This window comes from Corella eumyota, chromosome 4, assembly GCF_963082875.1.
Source record: "Corella eumyota chromosome 4, kaCorEumy4.1, whole genome shotgun sequence".
In the NCBI taxonomy this organism is placed as follows: Eukaryota; Metazoa; Chordata; class Ascidiacea; order Phlebobranchia; family Corellidae; genus Corella; species Corella eumyota.
Window position 1 is genome coordinate 8,543,501 of NC_137493.1, and position 20,248 is coordinate 8,563,748.

The 20,248-nt window shown below is 26.2% G+C and overlaps 1 protein-coding gene across 1 annotated transcript; it reads right to left on the reverse strand.

Annotated features, from left to right (window-relative positions):
- On the reverse strand, nt 1–20,016 carry LOC145750760 (uncharacterized). Its single transcript, XM_082566840.1, has 46 exons — nt 20,004–20,016; nt 18,642–18,773; nt 18,242–18,373; nt 17,724–17,849; nt 17,463–17,585; nt 17,128–17,250; nt 16,905–17,027; nt 16,429–16,551; nt 15,802–15,927; nt 13,775–13,849; nt 12,673–12,795; nt 12,240–12,371; nt 11,907–12,032; nt 11,385–11,516; nt 11,188–11,313; nt 10,872–11,003; nt 10,679–10,804; nt 10,436–10,558; nt 10,182–10,304; nt 9,926–10,048; nt 9,674–9,796; nt 8,605–8,736; nt 8,314–8,439; nt 7,789–7,920; nt 7,602–7,727; nt 7,356–7,478; nt 7,030–7,152; nt 6,728–6,853; nt 6,392–6,514; nt 5,961–6,175; nt 5,685–5,790; nt 5,033–5,164; nt 4,679–4,804; nt 4,366–4,497; nt 4,178–4,303; nt 3,859–3,990; nt 3,559–3,681; nt 3,223–3,345; nt 2,643–2,774; nt 2,365–2,490; nt 1,989–2,120; nt 1,605–1,727; nt 1,217–1,339; nt 956–1,081; nt 670–801; nt 1–438 (listed from the first exon to the last, which is right to left on the reverse strand). Exons 1-46 carry the CDS (start codon nt 20,014–20,016, stop codon nt 428–430), a joined length of 5,616 nt encoding a protein of 1,871 aa, XP_082422966.1. The 3' UTR covers nt 1–427.
- Between the last annotated feature and the right edge of the window lie 232 nt (nt 20,017–20,248).

The following is a 20,248-nucleotide window of genomic DNA, read 5'->3' on the forward strand; positions in this document are numbered from 1 at the left end:
TTTAAGACAGTGAAATATAATTTGAATACTTATAATAATTATATGATCAAAATATGATAATTATAGTTTTACAACTCCACGGTTATGTCATAAGAGTAAGTGAGCAAAATGAAACTTTAAAACGGTATAAATTTACGAAAACAGCCTAAAAGTGAATATTGTTAATAGAAATTTAATTTAAAGCTGACAAAAGTTTGAAGTTGATAATCCCTTTATTTTTAACTAATTTTTAGTTTTGAAAATATTTAGAAAAATTATTTTTAAATCTTACATATATTATATTAATCATAAAAAAATTCAAAAAATCAATAATTTAACACATTTATTTGCTTAATTTAAAGAAGAAAAATAAAACAAAAATATTGTAGTTTTGAAAATTTTTATTTGATCTAGGAACTTTTTTACGTTTGCTGTCTTTGCCATCACATTATTCCAGTACTAAAAAAAAATTATATATAAAAAATTACTTTAAAACTAATTTTTTTTCAATATAGTATAAACTTAGACTAAAAAAATGGTGTTATACAAATAAGATATTGAATGTTATGTGTAACAAAAATTTATATTGGTTGTTATTGATATGCAATGTACCCTACAAAAATATTAGGCTTTTATACGGTAAAAAATAAATTTTTCTTTTATTTTTAACTACAATAAAGTTTAAAAAACCTTGACATCCAAAACGTCCAATTCCAGTTCCAGTATACCCAATATTACACATACAAGTAAAAAAGCCTGGTGTGTTTATACATCTTGCATTTATGTTGCAATTATGTAGATTTGTAGAACAATTATCTATGTCTGTAAAAAAAATAATAAAGTTTAACATCATATCACAAGTAAATAAATATTTTTTTAATAATATAATTTATTTATTAATAAATTTTTTTTATTCATCACAGTATATAATATGACTATTGATATGTAATTCAATTCTGTGATATTTTATTATTACCAGAACATGTTCTTCCATCTCCTACATAACCTCTATTACATCTACAAGTATAAGAACCTCGTGTATTTCTGCATGTTGCTAGAGTACTGTGACAATTATCAGAGTTCATTCTACATTCATTTATGTCTGTAAAATAAAAACAATCTAGCTATAAACAAGCTAATGATAATATTTACATTAAACACAATTCATTTCTAAAGATATATTAAACTCCTTTTTAATATTTAATAATAAATATTTAAAAAAAATTAGTAAATTAACCTGAGCATGTTACTCCATTACCAGTATATCCATCTCTACATCTACAAGTAAAAGAACCTTTTGTGTTTGTACACAATGCATTTCTGTGACAATTATCTCTATTTGTAGCACACTCATCTATGTCTATAAAATATCTTATAGTTGACAAAGAAGATTAGAAAATGAGAAATTAAAAAAATGGGTTAATACTTAAACGCCTAAAAGGTTTGAATTTTTATTGTATGTCATTTATACGTAATAGTGAGAAAACCAACTGCATATTTTAAAGCACCTTTTATATCCTAAAGGTGTTATTTAATATTAGTGCTCAGTTTGTTTAAATTTATATATCAAATGTTAGTATTATTTTTATAAAACAAAAATATAGTAAAACAGGTTTTATATTTACCAGAACATGTTCTTCCATTTCCAGCATAACCTCTATTACAACTACACAAAAAAGAACCTTGTGTATTTCTGCATGTTGCTAGAGTATCGCAAAAATCTGTACCTATTCTACATTCATTTATGTCTGTAAAATAAACTTGTTATTTAAACATTAAAAAAATTAAGATAGTTTTTTTTTATTCCCACTTAATCATAAGACATTATAAATTTAAGGTTATTGAAGACAGAATCTAAAATATCATTTAACAATAATGTTTCTAAGTTGTTACATTTTAAATCTGACGACAAAAAAACATTTTTTAAACAATACACCTAAAAGCTGTAAGTACTTAGTAATATATTAACTAAAAATTTAAATTATCCTGCTTTTATTAATTTACAATACCCTGACATCCTGGAATTCCAAAACCACTTCCAGTAAAACCATTTCTACATCTACACATGAAAGAACCTACTGTGTTTGTACATCTTGCATTTCTGTGACAGTTATTTATATTTGGATTACATTCATTTACATCTGTGAAATAAACCACAAATTTACATCAATTGTAGTTAAAGTTAAAAATGAATTGTTGAAAAAGTATTTATTTATGTGTTAAAGTTATTATATAAAAAGTATTTATTTATGTGTTATTTAAAAATATTAATAAAAACAAACTGGATAATTCAACATATCACTGTAATAAAAAATTAATTACTTAAATAAAAGTTAAATTTGTCCTAAATGTTAAGTAATCCTTTTAAAATCTTTTTATATTTACCAAAACATATTCTTCCATCTCCAACATAACCTCTTTTACATGCACAAGAAAAGGAACCTTCTAAGTTTGTACATGTTGCCAGAGTATTGTGACAACTATCTGTATTTGTAAGACATTCATCTACGTCTGTAAAATAAAACAAACATTTTTAAATTTATCTGAAAACCATATCGATTTAAAAATAATTTAACACTAGTTTTAATAAAAGGTTTAAACAAAAAAATCTTTAACAGGTATACATTCTTACGACTTTACAATTTTAAAAATGATAATATTACCTAGACATCCAAAAAGTCCAACTCCATTTCCAGTATATCCAATATTACATTTGCAAGTAAAAGAACCAACTATATTAGTACATCTTGCATTTAGGCTGCAATTATGTCTATTCGTATAGCATTCATCATCGTCTATATAAAATATTGCAGTTAAAATTAATTTCAAAATAAAATTGTAAAAATTAACAAATCACCTTTAACAACAAGATTATTACTAAATCAGAAATAAAACTGTTTAGTTGCTTACAAACTAATAAAAAAGTACATATATATTTTTTGTATATATCTTTGTCCTCAATGTGAGAAGGTTAACTTTATGACCTAAACATAGAGTAACATTAGTTACCCTGACCCAATCTTGAGTTTCAATTGGCAGTTTAGAATACTATAAAATAAAATTAAGCTTCCCATCAATGGCTGTCTAAGCAGGAGTTTATACCGTCTATATTGCCTTTTTCAAGGGCGCTACAGCACTAGAGCATTTTGAGTCAAACCCAGGATCTTATGTGATGTAGAAAATGTCTTTATAAAACATGTATTTAATTAAAATATAATTGCAAATTATAAATTTTGTATTTACCTGAGCATGTTACTCCATTTCCAGTAAACCCACTATTACATTTACAAGTAAAAGAGCCTGGTGTGTTTGTACAAACTGCATTTATGTTGCAAAAACTTGTGTTTGTCTCACATTCATCCATGTCTAATAATATATTAAAAAAACAATAATTTAATTAGTTATTGCAATGTTTAAAGAGTAATAAATATAACTTTAAAATTCTAACAAAATATTTTTTATTATTTTAGTATGTTGTTACCTAACTGCTTCAAAAAAAAGCAAAAAGTAAAATTAGATCTTTAATTACAACACTGGTATGATGTCATAAATTTTAAAAAATATAAATTATATATTTACCAAAACATGTTTTTCCATCTCCAGTATAACCTCTATCGCATGCACAGATAAATGAACCTGGTGTGTTTGTGCACCTTGCATTTATGTGGCAATTATCTGTGTTTCTAAAACATTCCTCTACGTCTGAAAAAACAATAAAGATATTTTTTTGGAATAAACCTTTAGTAAACAATAATGTTTTTATACCATAAATTCAACAAATTGTTTAAATGGGAGTGTGTATATATTTAAACAAAAATTTATTTGCTTGATTTTTCATAAATTTATACAGCATTACAACAACAAAAATGTTAACAAAACCTTGACATCCAGTAAGTCCAACTCCATTTCCAAAAAAACCATTAACGCATCTACAAGTAAAAGAACCAGCTGTGTTTATACACCTGGCATTTCTGTTGCAATTATGTCTATTCGTTAAACATTCATTTATGTCTAAAAAAAAATTAATAAAATTTTATGTTTATTACAACTTTTCAATAACTTTAATGAACATTTTTTGTATTTTTTATTAATATAAATTAACCTAATATTGAACAACAAATTAGGTTAAAATGTATAATATTTATGTGAGATCGTTATTAAAAAGCTTTAATTAAAAATATAAAAACTCTTTTATCACCAGAACATGCTCTTCCATTTCCAGTATAACCTCTATTACATGTACAAATAAAAGAACCTTGTGTGTTTGTACATGTTGCTAGAGTATTATGACAATTATCTGTATTTTTGTAACATTCATCTATGTCTGTAAATGAAGCATGTATAATAAAGTCTTTAAATATTTGATTATAAAAATATAAATACAACCTTGACAGCCAGAAAGTCCAACTCCATTACCGATATACCCACTATTACATCTACAAGTAAAAGAACCAAAAGCGTTTCTACACCTTGCATTTCCATTGCAATTGTTTCTATTTAAAGTACATTCATTTACATCTGCAAAACAAAATGTAGACTTACAAAGATATGTTTTATAAATTTTCAATAAATAAAAAATATTATGTTGTATGTCGTTTGTAAATGTTTGCGTACAAATGAAATAATATACTATTAAAACTATCTTGAAAAATATGGTAACATAATATAGCACATAAAAAAATAAATATTTTATTTTCACCAGAACAAGATCTTCCATTTCCAACAAAACCTCTAAAACATGCACAGGAAAAAGAACCTTGTGTATTTGAACATGTTGCTAGAGTATTATGACAATTATCTGTATTTCTAAAACATTCATCTATGTCTAAAAAAATACAATATTAAATTATTCAACAGTAAACGTACTCCTTAATCTAGCACATTAAACATTAGTTTTAAAAAATTGTTTAGTCTTTGATGTGCATATTTTAACATCTTTTTTCTAAATAAATTATTGTTCAAAATTTTAATAAAATATTTTTTAAATTTAATTAAAGTTTGCTATAGCATTTATATGCCTAATTTCTATTAACTACTGTAAAAACGTAACTACCTTGACATCCAGAATTTCCGACTCCATTTCCAATATAACCATTATTACATCTACAAATAAAAGCCCCTTGTGTGTTTGTGCACATTGCATTTGTGCTGCAGCTTTCATTATTTGTATCACAATTACTGTTATCTAAATAGTTTATCACACTTTATAAAACGGTTAAATATTCAAAGTTAAAAAACAGGGATCACTTGCACTAACTGATTGTTGGAGAATCTTAGAACCATAAAGTCCGAGAGAAAATTAGCAGGGACTGTTTTATACGAGAAAAAATCAGCTAGGACTGTGAAATACGAGAGAAAGACTTAGCTAGGCCACAATACTACGAGAAAAATATAGGTAGGATCGTAAAGTTTGAAGAGAATTAGGCAGTACCATAAAGTAAAAAAAGAGAATTACCTTGCAAAGTACAAAGGTTTTCACAAGAACCATCGAGTACAATTGACCAAAAAACAGTTAAGGGTTCAAACAGTTTAAAGTATAAAAAAAAATACGCTTAATAACCAATAAAAATTATTTTAAAAATTGTTAAATATAAAAAGCATAATTTAATTTTTAATATGTTTCCCATTTGATGTCGCTATTTAAATTTAACTTTTAACCCTTTATTAATGCCAATTGATTTAATTTTTATTAAAAACAAGTTTACCTGTCACAGTTACTGTGATACTTTGAAAAACTGTCTGTCTTTTTTGTAAGGGACCAAAAAAGTTGTAAGCAACACAGGTGTACGTTCCTTGGTCTTCAAATCCTGCCTTTATTAAAAAAATTAAATTTTTTTTTTAATTTTACCGATTTTTGTAATGGTTATATCTTGTTTACGAACAAACAGACACTTTTCTAAAACACACAAAAGATATTTTTTTACGACCAAAAAAAGTTTTAAGATTTGGGCAACTTAAATTACCATTTTTGTAATACTTACGTTAGTTAGAATTAGTCTACTAGCAGCATTTCCACCAGTTTGTATTGTTTGATAAACACTTGAGCTACTCGAATTAGCAACATCTTCATTATTTTTTCTCCAAACTACAGTTGGCGAAGGTGTGCCGGTTGATGTACAATCAACAGTAACTGTTCTTGGGTTACTACTTCTTATAATATCAACCTGAGATTCAGAGACCTGAATACTGACAGGAACTAATTTACAAAACAAATTTAGATAAGTCACAATAATAAAAAAAAACTTTAATTTTGATATAGAGAAAATGCGGTATTTGTATAAAGTTATAATACTTAAGATTAGGAATAAATAAACTAGTTTGGTAAGAATTATTTTGTTAACATTACATAAAGATGCATATGCTTGAGTATTTAAATAGGGTTTAAAAACCAAAAAAATTTAAGAAAACTCACCTGAGCATGTTACTCCATTTCCAACAAAGCCAAGATCACATCTACAAATAAAAGAACCTGGTGTGTTTGTACAAACTGCATTCATGTTGCAATTATCCCTGTTTGTAGCACATTCATCTATGTCTGTATAACAAAATTGATAAAATTTAACAAACATTTACAAACAAGCATTGTCAACTGACTGTCTCAATATTTTCATAAATTTTCTATGAAGTCCTATTTTTTTTTTTAAACAACATAAATAAACAAACTTCATAAAAATACTTTAATCCAATCAAGTATTTAACTTTTAATTTCAGTAAATGTGCTACAGGCAAAGAAATGCTTAATAAATACCAAAACATGTTCTTCCAGTGCCAACATAACCTCTAATACAGGCACAGGTGAAAGAACCTTCCGAGTTAGTACATGTAGCTAAAGTGTTATGACAACTGTCTGTATTTGATTCACATTCATCTATGTCTTTTAAGACAACAAAAGTAAAAATACCATGTTTTAAAAAAAATAATAAAAAATCCACACCTTACTGATTTAATTTTTTTAATTTAAATATGTTTAATATATTATCAATACAATTCTTATAACACATTTTTTTTAATATTAAATACCAAATATTTTAAAAATTTTTGGTAAATTACCTGAGCATGTTACTCCATTACCAGTATACCCATTTCTACATATACAAATAAAAGAACCTGGTGTGTTTGTACACTCTGCATTTCTGTCGCAATCATCTCTATTTGGATCACATTCATTTATTTCTATAAAAACAAAATTGATTAATTTAACAAGTATTGAAAAATTAGCATAACCACTGACTGGGTACAATAGTCATTTAAACCTATTTTATTAATCTTTTTAATTAAACATAAATTAACAAACTTTATTAAGGCAAAATAGAACAAAATTGTATTCAGTTTTAGTATCAATGAAATATACTTCACAAAAAAAGTCTAATACATACCTGAGCATGTGACTCCATTTCCAGTGTAACCAGTATTACATCTACATGTAAAAGACCCTTGTGTGTTTGTACAGACTGCATTGGGATCGCAACCACCTCTATTTGTATCACATTCATTTATGTCTGTAAAAAAATTAAAATAATTTAGGTTACTAAATACAAATCAATATGTATTTAGGCTATTTTTTTAGTGCCAAGCGCACTAAAATAATTATTATTTTGTAACAAGTTTTGCTTAATAAATACCAAAACATGTTTGTCCATTTCCAGTATAACCTCCATTACAAGCACAAGTGAAAGAACCTTGTGTGTTTGTACATGTTGCAAGAGTTCTATCACAGATGGATGTATTGGTAGCACATTCATCAACATCTAAAAAATAAAACATAAATTTCATGGAAAAATAATGTTGAAAATAAAATTTTAGCAATACCTTGACATCCTAAAGTTCCATCTCCATTTCCAGCAAATCCATCATTACATCTACAAGTAAAAGAACCAACAGTGTTTGAACACACTGCATTTATGTTGCAATTATCAGTATTTGTACCACATTCATCTATATCTATAAAATAAAATAAAATTGTACATAAAATATAACTTAGCAATCCCAATGACTTAAAACTATTTTTCAAGTTTTTCTATTAGCCCAAATTGAATGATTTTTACAGCAATGTTAGGACAATCTTTGATACAAAACATTAACGGATTTAACAACTTGAAATCACAAGTTTAATTTGTAAAGCAGATTAAAAATCAGTATTAAAATTACACTTATATGAAATAAAGTTATTAACTAAAACAAAATCATTGAATATGTTAATTAAGCAATCTAACAAAAAAAATATATTTGTACCTTAATATTATTGCTCCAAATTTAATAATAAGTTAAGATTGTTTCAATTACTTACCATCACAATTTTTTTTTTATGAAAAAATTATTTATGTATATACGAACCAAAACATGTTTTTCCATCTCCAGTATAACCTCTATGACATGCACAATTAAAAGAACCTCGAGTGTTCGTACATGTTGCTAAAGTATTATCACAATCATCTGTATTTATTCTACATTCATTAATGTCTGCAGAAATATATACAACAGAAATTAATATTAACTACATAAGTTAAGTTTATGTATTAATTAGCACTTCTTTAAATTATTTATCAAACCTAACTAAAATTAGTTTTGTCTACACTACTTAAAATTGAATATCTGTTTTTATTTTTATTGGACAAAATGTAATACCCCGACATCCAGAATTTCCAACTCCAAAACCAACAAACCCATTTCTACATCTACAAGTAAAAGAACCTGGTGTGTTTGTACAAACTGCATTTCGGTTACAATTATCTCTATTTGTAGCACATTCATTTATATCTGCAAAAAAATAAAAATAAATATAAAAATAAATTTAAACCAGTTTTGTTTTTAAATTAAACTCTTTTTTATTACTAAAAGCCTGATTTAATCCTTAACACTTCGTAACAATTTTTTATTTACCAGAACATATTTGTCCATCTCCAGCAAACCCTCTATTACAGTGGTTATATTAACCTTTTTCTAACCACACCTCCCTTAAATATTGATAATACCCTTTAAGCACCCCTTCTCTCAATTTTTTAATACATACAAAATGTATTTTTTGTCAATTTATATAATTAACTGCAGTAAAATGACTACTGTAAGTTACCTTTTTCTACAGAACTTATGCTTATTTTAATGACTACATAAACTCTTGTGCTAAGATCTATTTATCAATTTTTTTGTGCTAAATTTTTAAATTTGAATTTAAGGGCTTTGCCCCCTTGGAAATACCTGATGCCCCCCTTGAGGGCGTGCCCCCCTGGTAAAGAACCACTGCTTTATTACATACACAGACAAAAGAACCTAATGTGTTTGTACATGTTCCTAGCATATTATCAAAACTTTCAGACAAAATAATCAACATATTAAAATTAAAACATAATAATTACAGCATACACCAATTAATTAAACATTGCTAATTTTACTATCCTTTAATTATTATGATTATTTATTGTCATTAATTTCTGCAGAAATAAAATATTAAAAAAAGAATAAATATATGTTTAACCTAACCTAAATTAAGATTATATATTTTAATTCAATTTTCTTTTGATACAATTGATTATTTTTATTCTAGTATGACATTAGAACAAGTAGTTTTTATCAAGAGTAGCGAAAAAAAGATGACAAGAAGTTCCTTAAAAAATAGTTTGTTTATCAAATCCAACTAGAAATGTTTGGCTTTTAATTTGCAAAAAATCTTTTTTTTATTTTACAAAAATGTAAATACCTCTACATTCCACTCCAAATCCAACAAATCCATGTCTACATCCACAAATAAAAGAACCAACTGTGTTTGTACACCTTGCATCTTCGTTGCAATTATCTGTATTTGTAGCACATTCATTTATATCTGTAAAAAACAAAAGTAGTAAATAAATACACGTCAAAAGCTGTTTTTATTTAAAATAAATAGGCCACCCTTTAATGATAATAAAAGCATGATTTAACATTCAACACATTTTAGCAAGTGTTTATCTACCAGAACATGTTCTTCCATTTCCTGTATAACCTCTATCACATCTACAAGTGAAAGAACCTTGTGTGTTTGTACAAACTGCATTTCGGTTACAACTATCTCTACTTGTAGCACATTCATCTATGTCTGTCAAAAACAAAACCAGTTAATTAAAAAAATACGAATCAAGAGCTGTTTTTAGATAAAATAAATAGGCAACCTTTAATGATTTAAAGAACATGATTTAACATTTAACACATTTTGACAAGTTTTTATCTACCAGAACATGTTCTTCCATTCCCAGCATAACCACTATTACATCTACAAGTAAAAGAACCTTGCGTGTTTGTACAAACTGCATTTGGGTTACAATTATCTCTATTTGTAGCACATTCATCTATGTCTGTCAAAAACAAAACCAGTTAATTAAAAAAATACGAATTAAGAGCTGTTTTAGATAAAATAATAGGCAACCTTTAATGATTTAAAGAACATGATTTAACATTTAACACATTTTGACGAGTTTTTATCTACCAGAACATGTTCTTCCATTCCCAGCATAACCACTATTACATCTACAAGTAAAAGAACCTTGCGTGTTTGTACAAACTGCATTTGGGTTACAATTATCTCTATTTGTAGCACATTCATTTATGTCTGTCAAAAACAAAACCAGTTGATTAAAAAAATATGAATCAAGAGCTGTTTTTAATTAAAATAAATAGGCTATCCTTTAATGATTTAACATTTAACAAATTTTAACAAGTTTTACTCTACCAGAACATCTTCTTCCATCTCCAACATAACCTCCATTACATGTACAAATAAAAGAACCTTGCGTGTTTGTACATGTTGCTAGGGTATTGTGACAATTATCTGTATTTCTAGAACATTCATTCATGTCTGTAACATAAAAAATATGTGCTAGAAAGTAAGAAAAACATTAAAAAAAAATTAATATTACCAATACCTTGACATCCAAAAGTTCCAACTCCATTTCCAGTATACCCATTATTACATGTACAAATAAAAGAACCTGGTGTGTTTGCACAAACTGCATTTCTGTTACAATTATCTCTATTTGTAGCACATTCATCTAGGTCTGTAAAATAAAATAGATAAAAATTCGTAAACTAAACAGCCTTAACATTTCCTTAGATTTTTTACAAACTTTTATTAATTCATTTTAAATAAATAAAAAAATAAAAATTAATTTAATAAAGTATTCATTTTTAATATTAAGTAAATACTCTCAATGCTGAAACCAAAAAAGTTTTAATATTAACCAAAACATATTCGTCCATTTCCAGCAAAACCTTCATTACAAGCACAAGTAAAAGAACCTTCTATGTTTGTACATGTTGCTAGGGTACTATGACAATTATCTGTATTTGTAACACACTCATCTACATCTGTAAAAAAATGCATAGTTTTAGTTAAAAATGCATAGTTTTAGTAAAAATTACAAAAATATTATCAATACCTGGACATCCAAAGATTCCATCCCCATTTCCAGTATACCCATCATTACATCTACAAGTAAAAGAACCAACAGTGTTTGTACATCTTGCATTTATGTTGCAACTATCTCTGTTTGTTGCACATTCATCTATGTCTACAAAATATGATAAAGTTGTATATCAAAAAATAACTGTTTTTTTTAGTGTTTCTATTGAAACAAGTTGTGTGTTTTTTTACAGCAGTTTTAGGATAATTTTTATGCAAAAAATAAAAAAACTCTAGCAGTATAATATTGAAAAAAAAACACCTTAAGCAGATAATGAGTTTAAATCACATTTAAAAATTACCTGGCATAAACAATCAAAAATAAAACAAAGTTATCCAATATGTTATTATAAGAAAAATAACAAAACTAACTGTATGTTTGTAGTTGTACCTATTTTTTTTGCCCTAAATTTGTAATTTTTTAAAGTCTGTTTAAATCAAAAGAATTTCAGAAAGATACTTCTAAAAATAGCTTAAAAAATATAAATTTTATATTTACCAGAACATGTTTTTCCATCTCCAGCATAACCTCTATTACATGTGCAAATAAAAAAGCCTCGTGTATTAGTACATGTTGCTAGTGTATTATCACAATCATCTGTATTTAGTGTACATTCATTTATGTCTGCAGAAATATATACAAAAAAAGAGTTTTTGTTAAACCTCATTAAATTAAAAGCATAATATTTAAAAATTTATTTTTTTTAAAAAATTGTTGATTTTCTTGCTTGAACAACAATAGGCCTATCACTTTTAAAATTAAAAAAATAGTAACAGAAAATAAAACAAAATTTTTTTTCGTATTATTTTTATTTTCCAACAAAATAACTACCCCGACATCCAGAATTTCTCACTCCAGATCCAATAAAACCAGTATTACATCTACAAATAAAAGAACCTAGTGTGTTTATACACCTTGCATCTCTGTTGCAGTTATCCCTATTTGTGTCACATTCATTTATGTCTATAAAATATATTATAGGCTTAAAAAAAACAGTAATTTAAAAATATAATTACAAGACGAGATATTTGAATGTAAACAGTTAAACTTTTATTCTATGATGTTTCATTTTTAACTAAAACTAAAAAATGCACTGTATTTATTATTTATACATTAACTTTAAAATTAACAAGGATAAATGTTATATTAAATATCAGTGTCAAAGGTATTTCCAAAAGAATATTAACTTTAACGAAATTAACGACTTAGATCTTATCTTTTATTAATAGCTAAACAGGATTAAAAAAAACAAACTTGTATTAACCAAAGCATTCTCTTCCATTTCCAGCATAACCACTACGACATCTACAAGTAAAAGAACCAACTGTGTTTATACAAGCTGCATCTCTGTGGCAATTATCTAAATTTCTAAAACACTCATCTATGTCTGTAATATAAAAATAGTAATAATTAAAAGTTCAAATTTTATTGTTTCAAGTCTGTTAAACAATTTTTTTATACAATTTTAAAAAATACGGAATTAATTTTTTTGTATACAACTTTATCTTTGATGTAGAAAGATCGAATGAGCGACCTCAACATAGATTAACAACTGTTACCCCAACCCAGTCTCAAGTTGCCTGTTTGTCCCAGTCTGGAAAGTATGGTAGCGTGCCAGCACGAGATTTTGTTATGGTGAAAAAAATGCTTTCAAAAAAATTGTCTGCATGCCCTGAGTATTATTTAAGTTTGTCCCCAATTTTCATTCATACAACAATGTGTTTTTGACGTGATAATGTTTAGTAAACAACATTTTGGACATTTTTTATTATTTTATTTCTTTTTTACTTTTTTTTTAATTATATCTCTATTTAATAACAACACTACACGAAAAAAACTGCGCGTAAAAATGTTAAAATATTAGTAAAATGGAATTCCGGTGAAATTTTTAGATTTTTACGTATGGAGTTCTTGTAAAACGAGATTTTCGTGTTTTTTCCTATACCTGTATTGCATTTCTAAGACCCATTTTGATCTTCTAATTTTACTTCCGGTCATGTGTTAAACTACTTTTGTTTCTATATATACTTTGGGTCGGAGTAACTAATGTTACTCTATGTTTCAGTCGCGCGTTCGACTTTCCCACATCGAGAATAAAGATATATACGAAAAAAACAAAAAAAAAACAGCGAATTGACATTTCATTAGAACCATTCAACATTGAAATAATGTTTGTTTACAACTAAAATTACCCAGGCGAATCAAAACAATTTATTGTTTTTAGGGATAAAATAATATTTACAGGGTTTAGGATTAAAACACTGCTAAAACATTTTATTTGAAACTATTTCACATGCCGAAAAATTTTTATATTGTAAACTTATTAGCCTTTTATTAAAAAATTAAAATAACGTAAAATAAATTACCTTGTGTTAGTATCAGCGTAGGAGTAAAACTGAACAATATTATCAGCAACAGCATTTCCATTTTACAAACCAGTGCTAACCAAAAAAACAAATGTAATTAATTATTACCAAATTACTTTCGTTTTTTTTAAATTAATGCATTTTAGCGATCATATTACTTTTCTAGACTAATTTTTCAATTAAAATTTTGCCAAATCGCGCCGATTAAATTTGGTAGACAACACATCCTGTTCGAAACCTTTTTCATTTTGTAACATGTTTAAATGGCAATTTAAAGAACCTTGATTCACGTTATTCGTTTTATACACAGAAATATGACAAAATCGTGATCTTAGCAGACGAAATCATGATCCTAGCTTAATAACGTTCGTGGTGTAGGTCATCAATTAAATAACTAAAAGCAATGTATTGCCAACAAACATTTTTACAAACGGCTGTTTTGCGATAAAGGCAAAAACCAATTTAAATTTATTCAACTTCTTAAAGATATTTAAATAAATTACAAAATCAAATTCATAATTTTTAAATTTAATCCTTAAAGATAGTTTTTAACTTTTACATTCCCTATGTAAAGGATAATAAATAACTGACATCAGCACTGCATTTTAACCACACTAGTTTAACTGGGACATGGTTTATCGCAGTCATCTCTCCTAACTAAACTCCTAAACCGGCAGCGTGGTGTAGTGGTAAGAACTCTTGCTACACCACACATGAGGTCGTGGGTTTAATCCCCACTAATCTCATGCTGTAGCGCCCTTCAGTAAGGCGCTATACACGGTATGAACTCCTGCTGAGCCAGCACTTAATCAGCAGCATGGATACCGGGCAATTATAGTCTCTATAATATCCCAAACTGCCACAAGCAACTCGAGACTGGGTCGGAGTAACTTCTGTTACTCTATGTTTAAGTCGCGCATTCGACTTTTCCACATCGAGGATAAAGATACACAAAAAAATGAAAAAAAAACTACTTCCACAATACATGATATTTTACTCCGTATTAATAGTAACTGTTGGCCTGTACACGTAAAACATAAGACTTTTTCTTCTATATTTTTACAGGTTCATGAAACTGACAACAATCAATTATGAAATCACGCTTGCTTGGTTATACAATAAGCAAGCAATATTAAATACAAAAAATAATTAAATACTTACAAAAAACTGAAAAAATGGTGGTATTAAATTTTATTTTTGTCATAAATTTCGTTAATTGATTTAATTACTTTATTTACATTTGCCGTTTTTTACGTTACCTTCACTAAATCTGAAACAAATCCAGATAATAATAAAAATTTTACTTTTTCGTTTTTATAATGTCTTAATGGAAATTTCAATAAAATTATAGGAAAATAATTTTTAAACTTTTTCGAAATATTATAATTTTTGACTTAAGTTAAGCGGATTGCAGTTAATTTACAACATTTTTCCATTTCCAGTATAGCCACTATTGCAACTACAGGCAAAGGAACCATTAGTGTTTATACACACTGCATTTCTGTGACAATTATGACTATTCGTAGCACATTCATTTATGTCTGTAAAACATGTTACATTCTATAAACAAAAAACATGTTATTCAAATAATAATAATTTAAAAACATGTTATTCAAATAATAATTATAAATAGTCAGAGTTAAGATTATCCTAATTGTTTAATTCTAAATCATATTTTAATAAAAGTTTATCTACCAAAACATGTTCTTCCATCTCCAGTATAACCTCTATTGCATGTACAAATAAAAGAACCTGGTGTGTTTGTATGTTGCTAAGGTATTGTGACAATTATCTGTATTTGTTAAACATTCATCTATGTCTGATAAAAAAACAAAAAATATTGCAAAAAAACGCTCAAACACCTTAATTAAATTGTTTTAAAATTTTTACACACCTAAATTGTACTTAACCTTATCTTTTTTGTCACAGTTAGTCAACATTTTACAAATCCAAAATTTAATATACTTTAAACTTTACTTTTGTAATAAATAACTAGTATTTAAACTGTTTTTTTTTAGTATTTTAACCTGTTGAGCATGTTATTCCATTACCAGTATAACCATCATTACATCTACAAGTAAAAGAACCTGGTGTGTTTGTACATCTTGCATTAATGTTGCAGTTGTCTGTACTTGTAGCACATTCATCTATGTCTGTTTTATAGACAATCAGTTAAAAAAAAGTAATTTAAAGTAAAAATAAATTACGTTACAATTCGACTAATTATAAGTTACCTCCACTTCCTTTGCATGTGAAATAAAATTAAAAATCAATAACTATAAAAAAATTACAACAATAAAATGTATACTAAAAAAGTTTATAGATTTTAAACCATATAAATTATAAAGTATCAAAGAGGATTAAATCAATAAAATGAAAGTTTTAAAAATAATGTTAAAATATTTAAGCATTACAAATTTTTGTTTTTTTAGATTTATTATCTAAATCTACCCTACTAAAAATATTAGATAATCAAAAAATTTTAATGTTTTTACCAATATTATTTTTATTAACAAAAATGTTAACAATACCTTGACATCCATGAGTTACATTTTCATTATTCATAACTAAATGTAAAAAGTAAAATAGGTAATAACAATAAGATTAAATGCAAAATATACTTCTAAATTTAAAACAAAAATTAGTGTAAAGACCTGAGCATGTGACTCCATTTCCAGTATACCCACTATTACATCTACATGTAAAAGAACCTCGTGTGTTTGTACACTTTGCATTTATGTTGCAATTATTAGAATTTGTGGCACATTCGTCTGTATCTGTAAAAACAATAAAATTTCAGAGCATTTACAAGTTAAGATAACCACGAACTGGCTGATACATTTTACTAAACTCTTACCAACTTTTATAAATCTTTTTTTAAAAACATCTCATAAAAATGAGATTTAACAAAAATATTTTAACTAGAACATTCATCTATGTCTGTTAAATAAAACCATTGTCACGAATTGATGTTTTAAGTTTAACCAGATATAATTTACACAGTAATTACTTAACATAATTGTTTTTATTTTAATAAATGTTCAACAAACTACTAACACTAATTTAGTATTCATCAAACTTTACAAGATTAAATAATAAATATTTAAAAAATAAATTTTAGTAAGTTTACCTGAGCATGATTCTCCATTTCCAGTATACCCATTATCACATCTACAAGTAAAAGAACCAAATGTGTTGATACATGTTTGATTTGGGTTGCAATTATGTCTATCTGTAGCACACTCATTTATATCTGAAAATTGATAATAATCAGAAATAATAAAACTATAAGATCAACTTTATAAAATTTATACACCTAATACCTACTTTAAAAAAAAAATTAGTGTAAGTACCTGAGCAAGATACTCCATTTCCTGTTAAACCATTTCTACACAAACAAGTAAAAGAACCAACTGTGTTTGTACACATTGCATTTCTGTTGCAATTATCTCTTTTTGTATCACATTCGTTTATGTCTGTAAAAAAATAAAATTTACCATACATATACAAGCATAATCACTAGCGCGCTAAAACATTTCTTTTAAATTCTTTACAACTTTTATCACTCTTGTTGTATTTTACTTCAATAAACAAACTACAACTAAAAAATTAAATTTAAAACACTAGTCAACATTAATATAGAGAAAAAATAATCTATGCACAAAACAAATAGAATTTCTACATTTACCCAAACATGTTGTTCCATTTCCAGTATACCCACTACTACATCTACAAGTATAAGAACCTCGTGTGTTTATACATGTTGTTTTTGAGTTGCAATTATCTCTATTTGTAGTACATTCATTTATGTCTGTGAAATAATAACAATAGTAAATAGTATAATATCGATAATTTTTAAATTTGTTTAAAAGATTTATTTATAACAATAAATATACTTGTGAAAATAGTAATTAAGATTTAATAAAAAATATTTTAATTTTATAATTACCAAAACAGTGTCTTCCATTTCCAGTATAACCTTTTTTACACGTACAAATGAAAGAGCCTGGCGTGTTTCTACATGATGCTAGGGTATTGTGACAATTATCTGTACTTGTTGAACATTCATCTATGTCTGTTAAATTAAAATATGGCTAATAGTTCTATAATGAAATTATTGAGATATAATTTACGCACCTTTTCCTTATTTTAAGAATTTAGAATTTATTCTACATTCATTTACGTCTGTAAAATAAACTTATAATTTAAATCCTAAAAAATGAAATTAAAATTTTTTTAATAATTCAACCTTATAATTAGGTTTAAGAATTTTAATTTTTTTTATTAAAATAGTTGAGTAACCTATTAAAATTTATGTTACTAAGCAAATTTATAAAATGTAATATTAAAATTTTGACTACTAGAAACTATAATTTATTAAAATGCTTTAAGTAGAGATATATTATTACTAAAAGTTTAAACTCTTGTGCTTTTATTAATTGACAACAAACAAAATGTTAACAATACCTTGACATCCTGAACTTCCAGTGCCATTTCCAGTAAAACCATTTCTACACCGACAAGTAAAAGAACCTACAGTGTTTGAACACCTAGCATTTTCGTGGCAGTTATTTATATTCAGATCACATTCACTTATATCTGTAATATGAAATTAAAAAAGCTTAACAAACATTTACAAGTTAGCATAATCACTGACTGCCTACAACATTTTCTCTTATTTTTTATCAACTTTCATGAAGCTTTCCAAATTAACATAAATAAACAAACTTAATAAATACATTTTTATTTTAATAAAGTATGTTGTTAAGTTTATTATTTGTTTGAAATATTTCTTTATAAGAGTAAATATACTCTGATCAAATAATAAAAGAGGTTTACTGAAAAAAAAATTTAATTTTATATTTACCAGAACATGTTCTTCCATTTCCAGTATAACCTTTTTTACACGTACAAGTAAAAGAGCCTGGCGTGTTTCTACATGATGCTAGGGTATTGTGACAATTATCTGTTTTTGTTAAACATTCATCTATGTCTATGTCTGTTCAATCAAAACAGAATTAACAAGATTATTTGATGAACAAAATATGGTTAAAAAACATTTTATCCTTTTTATCAATATTCTTAAATTTAATTAATATATTAAATATATTATATTTAAAATTTAATTAACATCAACTTAAAAACAGAATATTGATCTTTAATTTTAAAGAAATAAAAAACTGTTTAGGTATAATTTACACATACATATTTGAACATTTTTTTTAAAACACATTTTTACTTTACTAATATTTTGAACTTCAACCCTGACAGCCAGACAGCGAACAAAATGCTATTTGATAGTGACCAAAATGCTATTTAATCATTTAAGCATAATAAATGTGTTAAGTTAAATTTAACCTGATGAAATATTTGAGCAACTTTTAAAAAAATTAAACTGTAATTACCCACAGTTAAATCTTCATTTTAAAAATTACCTCCAATTAACACAGTTTACATAAAAACAATAATTAAGTTATAGGCTAAGACTGAACTTTTAAACTAAAATCACTTTTCAACTTTATATATGAGGCATAATTATTCACAGTGGAATCTTTATTCTAAATAGCAGCATACGTAATATTTACAAATTAACAACATATTAAAGTTTCAGAAAATTTAAGTAGCTGGGCTGGGCTTTTGCTAGCATAACAATTGTTTTTACCTTTTCTTTGGTTGCCGAGCCCGTTACTTTTCAAATTTATTACAGACAAACAAACAAGGCGAATTTTTTTTAAATTAGTGAAAATTTAAAAAAACACCGAGTGACCAACGTTCTTATTTAAATATTTCTTAAAAAATACACTAACTAACTAACTAACGACTACACCTGAATTATGTTTTCAAAAATAATTTGAAATCAAAGATTATTTTTATATTTGTTTGTCCTCGATGTGAAATTTCGATTTTACTTTCTTAACATAAAGTAATTTTTGTTACTCCGACCCAGTCTAAGGATGACCTTGCCAGTTTAAAATATTATTAACTATAATTGCTCAATAATAAAGCTGCTGATAAAGTATTGGCTCAGCAGGAGTTTATACCGTTTATAGCTCTTAAATCAAGGGCTCACTTTTATTGTACGTAATAAATTTGGAGTTGGATTGCAACTACACATTTAAACGACAATAAATCAAATTTATTTTCCAAGGTTGAAATTTATATAATTTAACAAATCGCTATCACCAGAATACATTTTACGGAATAAACATTTGATCAAAAAACCATTTACCCATAAACGGCATATGGTTTTCCAACAACTTTTGGGGAAATGAAGTAGATAAAAAATTTAACTTTTAGGAAAATAAGGCAGAAAATAAATTTGACTTTTGGGAAACAAGGTTTGTACAAATTGGACGGACATAAATTTAACACTTTTTTAAAAGTTTAAAAATGTTACTGACATATTATAAAAAAAAAACATTTCACCCAATTGACCTTTACTAAAAATTATAGGTCTGAAAGGCAATTTTGGTG

What these genes read in the sequence shown, in the direction of transcription:
- LOC145750760 (XM_082566840.1), bottom strand. An exon ending in GAGAAATTCTGGATGTCGGG is followed by an intron (nt 12,033 to 12,239) that starts GTAGTTATTTTG and finishes ATATTTCTGCAG; the next exon opens with ACATAAATGAATGTACACTA. An exon ending in AGATGGAAGAATATGTTTTG is followed by an intron (nt 2,121 to 2,364) that starts GTAAATATAAAA and finishes TTTATTTCACAG; the next exon opens with ATGTAAATGAATGTAATCCA.